The sequence below is a fragment of the Carlito syrichta genome, unplaced genomic scaffold, assembly GCF_000164805.1.
Source record: "Carlito syrichta isolate Samal-C Ts95f unplaced genomic scaffold, Tarsius_syrichta-2.0.1 Scaffold303340, whole genome shotgun sequence".
NCBI classification, from domain to species: Eukaryota; Metazoa; Chordata; class Mammalia; order Primates; family Tarsiidae; genus Carlito; species Carlito syrichta.
In genome coordinates, this window is record NW_007247436.1 from 111,104 (window position 1) to 120,130 (window position 9,027).

At 40.9% G+C, this 9,027-nt stretch overlaps 1 protein-coding gene across 2 annotated transcripts in view; it reads right to left on the reverse strand.

The window, feature by feature from the left end:
- Positions 1-7,419, reverse strand: part of METTL5 (methyltransferase like 5) — a 12,388-nt gene extending 4,969 nt beyond the window's left edge. Inside the window, exons 1-4 of one of the 2 annotated variants that reach the window (XM_021712541.1) lie at positions 7,148-7,419; positions 4,522-4,636; positions 3,662-3,843; positions 2,175-2,257 (exon numbers count right to left, since the gene is read on the reverse strand). In XM_021712541.1, the coding sequence (XP_021568216.1) occupies positions 2,175-2,257; positions 3,662-3,843; positions 4,522-4,636; positions 7,148-7,256 (489 nt within the window). In that variant the 5' untranslated portion in view covers positions 7,257-7,419. The remainder of the gene's footprint in view (positions 1-2,174; positions 2,258-3,661; positions 3,844-4,521; positions 4,637-7,147) is intronic. The other variant, XM_008058439.2, reaches the window with a different exon arrangement.
- Positions 7,420-9,027: the final 1,608 nt, after the last annotated feature.

A 9,027-nucleotide genomic window follows, 5' to 3' on the forward strand; every position in this document is an offset into this window, starting at 1 on the left:
CAATTAGGTAAGATAAGGCAACAGCTTCAAGAGTCACATGGTTTGTTAGCATAATGTACTATATGCATGCATCTATACTATGGATAGAGGGTCAAGCACTTTTAAAAAACAAAGGTCTATAGTTAAGGGGCCTGGGGTAAGATGTAGTAATAATGCTACTAATTAAAACAAGCAAAATTATCACAAGTTTACAACAGTTGTATCTACAGCATAAAAGAGGGACTACCTTAACATTAGAAGGAAATTCATTCTTCATCATACCTCCTATTCCTAGCATGCACAGTACACACCAGATTTCTTAAATTATTTATTTACTGTGCTAATATTAATACTTCTGCATTGTCTGGATGAAGAATGCTTTTAAATTAATGAAAATACTCACTTAAAGTTCAAGCATTAAGTCAGCCAAGGCAATGCTGGTAATGCTGCCTCCTAGTGGTGGAGCATGGCAATACCAAACAGCAAAGGTGGGCATTCTTGGTAATATGGCTACAGGAATTCATTCAAATAAGTAGATTTGCCTCTTTACCATTTTTTACTGGCACATTTTACTAGATGAACTGTATATGAGTTGGATTAAATTCATGTTATGCTAAGCTGTGCAAAAAAAAGTTCATAGTAGGTCCGACTGCTTATACTTAGAAAGGCCTGCTTACAAGTTTGGCCCTTGTCTGGAGCACAGGAACTTTGATTTTGGGATGGTTCCCACTCAGCACTCCTTTAATTAATAAGAGTGACTCACCGCCTAAACTGTTCATGCTGAACACCTGATTTCCTACTGGGAGTTAGAATTTGGGTATGTGTAGGAAAGAGAGTTGCCTATATGATCAGTCCTCACTCAAAAGCCCTGGGTACTAAGTCTCTAATGAGCTTCCCTGGTTGGCAGTACTTCATGTGTTGTAATTCCTGGGGGAATTAAATGTGTCCCGTGTTATTCCACTAGGAGAAGACTTAAAAAGCTTGCTTGTGCTTTCCTCCAGACTTTTCTGAATGTGCCTTTCCCTTTGCTGATTTTGCTTTGTATCCTTTCATTGTAATAAATCCTCCATGAGTAAGACGATGTGCTGAGTCCTGTGAGATTTCCCAGAGAATCGTCAAACCTGAGGCTGTTCTTGGGGGCCCCAACACAAACCAATATTTAATGGTATTTGCTTTCATATATACTCAATGAGAATTTATTTACTGGTACTTACTTGTGTTCTGTTGCTTGCCTACCATGTACCACTACTCATTGTTAGCAGTATATTTCTTTTTAGCTGTTTGATTTAAACTTTTTAAAGGTTTATTGGGCTACTATATGTAGAATTTATTGATTATTTTCAACTGGGTTCTTATATACTTTATTTACATGAAGAAAGTACTTTTCCTACAAAACACTTTAAAATTTCTTAAACATGTATGATTTAAATAATAGTAGCTAACATATAGCAATTACACATGCCAGACACTGATCTAAGTGCTTTGTAAATATTAACTCACAACTCTGTGAAGTACTGTGTAAATTTAATTCCTTACACTCAAAGTATAGGTCAGTTCAGTATAGATGATGAGACTGAAGCTCAGTTACCTTGACCGAGATGACAGCTGGGAAGCAGCAAAGCCTGGATTGGAACTGTTGGTCTGTGTTCTTAATCACTATTATACTGACACTAAAAAAATGCTGCTCCTCCCCCCAATTTCCTGGAATGCAACTTATATACCCCACCCCACCATGTGTTATATGCTGGCAAAAACAATAATGGAATAAATGGTTTTTGAACTCAGATCTGATTACCTCCAGGCTCAGTGTTCTTAAAATCCAGGCTTTATTCCTCCCTTAGGCACACCAGGCCACACAGGGACAATAGGACAAAAGGCATCAAATAGGACTAACCCAGGCTAACTAAAACATACCATAACCCTAGTTATAACACTTCTCTACTGAGTTATAATCTCTTTCCTGGAAACAGTACCTGACTGAAGAAAATATTTGGAAGAAGTCAGTTGTTTATCCTGGAAAAAAGCTAATCACAGATGCTAGCTGGTTAAAGGGAAAATTCCATTTCTAAGTGCCAGATGTCAAAAAGGTCAGGAGAAATAGATACTGTGGTATTTAGTATTCACAGCAAATCCTTAAAACGCTGTCATGAATTTAAAAATAAATGACACAGAATATCATGATGATTTGAACTTACTTCTCTAGTTGAGGATTTGTGTAAAGAATATACTGCTGTACTTGCCATTTCCAAAGCAGTCTTTAGAAAAGCCATATCTTTCCCTGTAAAGAATAGGAAAAAACTCCTATTTACATTATGTATCTCTTATCAAAACAGACGATTAGTAGGATTTAGAAACATTTTCTTACAAACTCCAAATGGCCACCTGAAAATCTTTCTGCAATGAGGGTACAAATAAATAAACTATTAAAATATTCTTTTTAGGTTGACAGAATAAAAACAGAATTACACTGTCTTAGTTAAATAAGGCTAAAGTAAAATTTTAATAATATATTCCAAACTAATGACTTTCAAAAGGAGAAGAAAACAGAGTAGTAATCAGAATGATTGTGGAGTGGGGGGTACTTTTTAAACTATGTAAATATTTCCCTCCTATTATTGAGGTTTCACCCTCCTCGCCTGCAGTACACATAAAATAGCCACAGCAAGTCACTGTTACTGATAGGCACATGTTGAACCCCTTTGGTCTGTTAAGACATTAAAAACAGTTTCTACAAGTATAAAATTCCTTATAGGTTTCATACTAATTCATAAGGGCTAGGCAAATTATCCTCAAAAGCAAGTGGTGTATAAATAATAAATGAACACGAAGACTATATGTACTTAATACAAATTTGTAAAAGCAGAGGTTGAAAAATTCAATCCCCTAGAAATGCATTAAACAAATTGAAATTTAAATTATAGTAACTATATAGCCAGGCACAGTGGCACATACCCGTAATCCCAGCACTTAGGGAGGCTGAGGTGAGATAATTGCCCGAGCTCAGGAGTTTGAGATCATCAGCCTGGGCACCATAGCAAGACCTCATCTCTAAAATAAATAAAAAAACATTCAGGCATAGTGGTGTGTGTCTGCAGTCCCAGCTACTTGGAAGGCTGAGGTGGAAGGATCTCCTGAACCCAACAGGTCAAGGCTATAGTAACTGTGACTGTGCTGCTGTACTCTAGCCTGGGAGGCAGGGTAAGACTCTGGCTCAAAATAAAAAAATTATAATAATTATCTAGGTAAGAGATTGATTTATTTAATGAACAATGATACAATCACTTAAGCCAAACAGTAAATGATAAAAATGGTTTTAATTTTAATTTTGTTTTTTAGAGACAGGATATTGTTCTGTCGCCTAGGCTGAAGTGCAGTGGTGAAATCATAGCCCACTGTAGCCTCAATTTCTTGGGCTCAAGAGATCCCCCTATCTCAGCTTCCTGAGTAGCTAGGACTATAGGCATGCAACACCATGCCTGGCTAATTTTTAAATTTTTTGTCAAGAAGGAGTCTCACTATGTTGCCCAGGCTGATCTAAAACCCCGACCTCAAGGGATCTTCCCACCCTGACATCTCAAAGTACTGGGATTATTGGCTCAAGCCCCTGAGCCTGGCCTTAAAAATCACTTTTAAAATTTGTTTTTCTACAAATACACCAATACATCTGATTTTTGTTACCAACCTTTATTATTTTTGGTCCCAAAGGGAGGATTCATAATTACTGTATCAAATGACTTGGACATTCTGTTAGATAATGAGCACACATCACATTGAACCATGTCAACATTTGTTAACTCAAACTCTTCCACATTCCTATTAAATATTTCCAGTGCATCTTCATCTATCTCAAATCCAACACACAACCTATAAATACAAAACACACACAAAGAGTAGCAACTTATAGCTCCCAAAACAAAACAATTATATAATTAAAGTATATATTAGCATATTAGCATATATCTTTTTTTTTTTTGAGTTGGAGTCTCTCTGTCGCTCAGACTGGAGTGCAGTGGCCGCTCCTGGCCACCGCAGCCTCCACCTGCTGGATTCCAGCGATCCTTCCGCCTCAGCCTTCCGAGTAGCCAGAATTACAGGCATGCGCTACTACGCTTGGCTGATTTTTTTATTTATTGTCGAGATGAGGTCTCGCTGCCCAGGCGGGTCTCGAACCCGTGGGCTCGGGCAATCCACTCACCTCAACCTCCCAAAGGTGTGGGATTATAGGCTGAGCCACTGAGCCCGGCTAGCATATATCTTTTCAACCCAATTCTAATGTACAGTTGAGTGTCACTTTTCAATAGCATGATTTCCCAAGCTGGTAGAGGTTGTAAAACTCAACTTTGTATAAAAGGGACTGCTGCTATTACCATTGTTGTTTATTTTTTGAAGTTTATTTTGATCTTCTGCCCATTCAGAATGTACTACTGGATTCACTCCCCTCATCTCACACTATAGAGTCCCATAAATCTAATTCAGTTGATCCTATTTATGCTTCTTATTAAAGCCATCCCATACCCAAATAATATATATTGGATTACCTACCCTGCTCCTAACATTGCAGATCCGATGCTAAGCACTCCACAGCCACATCCTAGATCTGCAACCACTTTATTTTCAATATCATCATATGTGTTGTGGATTGTATAAAGCATACATGCTAAAAAAAATACATATACACACACATTAGGAAATAAGTAAGCAAGCTGATGACCGAAATCCAATTTGTGCAAGTGATCATTTCTTAAATAATTTCTTGTATTACTTAGTCCTCCCACAAATGGTGCTCCAGATTGTTTTTTTTTTTTTAAAAGATATGGTGTAATAATTTCGTATGTATTAAAGTCTATCATACTCAGTGATCTGTCACAGAAACAAAGAACAGAATATCCTATGTTCTCACTCATAAGCAGACCCTGAACATTTACCATAATACTATAAGGGATTGGTAGTAGTGGGATACTGCCGGGGCAGGGGTGGGGGGCACAACATCAACAAGGGTACCTGATCTCAAACCAGGCAAAGTGGGGACCAAAAGGAAACCCAAACTTTGCCTGTACAATGACCACTTGTATACCAAATCCTAAATTGTACCCCACATCTTAAAAATAAAAAATTTTTTTAAAATAAATAATATCTTGAAAAAAATTCATATGTGGCAAGAGGCATCATAAAGGAGGCTAACACACATCACTGGCTCTCAAAAACCAAGCTCTGCTGACAATGCCAAGAATTACAAAACTGTGACGGGTCTCTGAGGTATAATGAGAAAAATAAAGTCAAAATGTTGTATTTTTCCTCAGCCTATTCAAAACATTGCCATACACACCAAATATATCAGTTCTTTCTTTGATGCTGAAATATTTTTATGAAACAATGGCAAGAGTAAATAGGGTTTTAAAAATATCCTTCCTTGTCAAAATATACATTTGGCAACCCTACATCAGCCTCCAAAATTGCTTTGAAATTTTACTGATCTGTAAGATCTGTAGGACTAGGAACCACAAATGTCAAACAAGCATTAACATTTTAAGGATAAAGAATTGACCCAATAATAGAACTTATGAGGAGAAGGGCAGAAGTTGCTGAGATTGGGAAAAGATCTTTCAAATACACAAAGGTCTTAGATATACTGAAGACTGAACATGAATAACACCACTGATATTTCCCTGTGGATATCTAAACCCAGCAAGGACTGCTGGTCATCACTAATGCCGAGGATCCAGAGGTTTTATTAAAAACACAATTAAAGGGATATCATCTCAGACTGTGGAGTCGTGACTATTGCTGCAGGTGTTAGTAATTTTGAAGTTGGCATCTTAAAGAACAAGCACAGGGAAGTACATGTTACACACTGAGTGTAAAAGCAATCGATTTTTTTTTTTTTGAGTCAGAGTCTCACTAGTAACACGCTCACAGTCACCCCAGCATCCATCTGCTGGGCTCAGGCAATACTTCCACCCCAGCTTTCCAGATAGCCGGAACTACAGATGCACGCTACCATGCCCAGTTAAATTTTTGGTATAGTGTGGAGATGAGGTCTCACCAAGTCACCCAGGCTGGAATGCAGTGACACAATCAAGGCTCACTGTAACTCAAACTCCTGGGCTCAAGCTTCAAGAAATCCCCCCACCTCAGCCTCCCAATTAGCTAGGAGTAGAGGCGTATGCCACCATGTCCAGCTAATTTTTGAAAAAAAATAGAGACTGGGGTCTCATTATTTTGCCCAGGCCGATCGTGAACTCCTGGCCTCCCAAAGCACTGGGATTGTAAGTGTGAGCCACTGCACCCAGTCAGCTTATTTATTTTTTAAAATTTGATTCCACTAAAAAAAAAAGCCAGAAGATTGTAATAAGTCATTATCTAAGTTGAGAAAACTGCTCTTAACATAGACAGTAGTTTTGTGCGAAGCTTTGGTTGGAATTATGTTAACTACAAGTATGTGTGTGTTCTCCTTGACTTTCATTGGAACTGAAAAAATTCTCCATCCAAGTGGCTCCCAGGAAATTAATTTTCCTAAGACTTTCCAACGACTCTGGCAACACGTTTATTAAATACGAATGGGGTTTCCTGCATTATTTTCTGTGCTTCCAGACCAATCTCTGCCATGAAGCAACAATGCTAATGCTCAAAGAATTTGTTAAAACTGAAATGCACGCTCATCTTTATACAGTATGTATTCTGGTTTCGTTCAATTCCGTCCTTCTGCTACCGACTCTGGTATTCATTTCTAGTGCAGAGTACAGCACAGGAACTTTGCCCGGGCCAATTGGGGGGTAATAGGAAATCGATCCGTATTTAGTAAATATTTACCGAGCTCTTAAATAGTACCAGCAACTCTTCCAGGCACTAAGGATTCAGGTGTAAACAAGACTAACAAATTCCTTGTCCTCAAGACGTTTATAATGTGATGACAGAAAGAAACAGTAAAAAGACGTCTGACAGTGTTAAGGGGTGTGCAGAAAATCAAACAGCAAAACGATAAAGTGTGTGTGTCTCTGTAGAAGGGTGTTTTTAGCTGCAGTGAGAAGGAAGGCAGAGGCCTTACGTGATCGTAGGACAGAATTTCTCTAGACATTCTTTGTATCCAAATAACTTCTCTTTTCATCACAGTGAGTGAGTAGACAGCACTAATCCCGAAAGCAGGGGCGTGGTGAGCCAGCCGCCCTACCTGCGATGTGCGGCCTGGTGGGATACTGTTCTAGAAGTAGCTTGGGCTTTTCGAATCCATCCACTTGTTGTAGGCGACTCTCTAGTTCCTTAAGCCTTAATTTCTTCATTTTTAAAAAAAGTGTGGGCTCACAGGGCTTAACGGCACAGGATCTGCGGAGAAATCTATTTAACGGGAATCTGGTTTCCTCCCGCCCTCCACCGCCACCCTTTCCCTTTTTCGGCGTCGCTGCCCGTGCAGGACTGAGACACCGGGACGCAGCTGCAGCTCTCAGTGCCAGCTTCGAACCCGATTCCCGGGAAACCCACGGCGCACTCCGGCCCGGGCCCTTCCGAGAGGGCGGCGACAGGTGCCTGGAGCCGCCCCAGGATCCCCCGCGCCGTGTCCACGAACCTCGAAGGACGACAAGCGCCTCGGCCGGGGCCGGAAGCGCCACCGCGCAGGCGCGCAAGCGTCCGCTGCCCGGCGGTCCGGCGCCAGGCGGCAACGCGTGTCCCGCGACAGGGTTCCGCTAGCTGGACCCGGACCTCATCGCTCCCAAACGCACAGTCCGCAGAGCGTGCCCTAGCAGACCCAGGGCCGGCCTTTGCCGCCTGTCGCGTACTCATTATGCTCTAGTTTTCCCAGAGTACTTGCAGGGCCTGAAAAAAGGGAGAGGGACAGTTATGCGGCAGAGAGAGTGAAAGTCATAGTCACTTTGTTTTATGGCCCAGGGTTACTCTGATCCCAAGTCAGTAGTACTCTTGTCTCCCGAGTCAGCCCTCAGAAAGTAACAATCGCCACTCACCTGTACTTCCTTCGCCATTCGCATGCCCTACTTTATTGTAACTTTGTTTCCCTCTTTTTAGGTCACTTGTGTCACTTAACTCGCACAGGGGTGGTGATGTCAGAGAAACCCAAAGAAAAGAGAGAACAGGGAGTAGTGTCAAATGATGGAAATAGGTCGGGCTTCTTAGAGGGCGAGCAGAAATCAAGTTGTAACGGATTGTGGAGTGAATGGAAGTTTAGGAAGACAAAAAAGTGCCAAGAATTCTTAAGAATCGTGGCTGGCCATGCGCGGTGGGATTCTGTAATCCTAGAATTTCGGGAGGCCGAGAGGGGAGTATTTCTTGAGTCCAGGGTTCAAGACCAGTCTGGGCAACATAGGGAACTCTCATCTCTACAAAAAACAAAACCAAAAAAAAAACCCCCAAATAAATAAAATAAATTAGCTGGGCATGGTGTCACGCACCTGTAGCCTCAGCTACTATTTGAGAGGCCTCATGAGGTGGGAGGATCACCTGAGCCCAGGAGAACTGTGATCTGTGCCACTGCACTCCAGCCTGGGTGACAGAGTGAGACTCAAAGAGAAAAGAAATAAAGAGAGAGAGGGAGGAAGGGAGGGAGGGAGAAAGAGAGAGAGAGAGAGAGAGAAGGAAAAGAAAAGTGACTATGTGAAGATGAAGAGGGAGAATGGTTGATGTTTAATCAGGTTGGGGGAAGCTTTACTATTATTATTATTATTATTTAAGACAGGAGGAGACAAGAAAATATCTAAATTTTGACAAGATAGAGCTAACAGAGAGGGGTTTAAATACAAGAAAGAGGATATTGAATGGAGTTAGGATCCTGAGGAAGCAGAATCTAGTGCTCAAGTAAAAGCATGGCCCTTAGCCTGTGGATGGACACCTCTTTTCATTACTAAAGGAAGAAGAAAAGGAGTGAATGGAAGATGGTGAAGTGGAGAAGTTGTGTCCGAGGTTGCTACTTCCTGTGAATAGTAGAATTCAAAGTTAACTGTTAGGCTGGGTGCGGTAGCTCACGCCTGTAATCCCAGCACTTTTGGAGGTGGAGGCAAGAGGATTGCCTGAACCCACAGCTTTGAGACCAGCCTGGGCAAA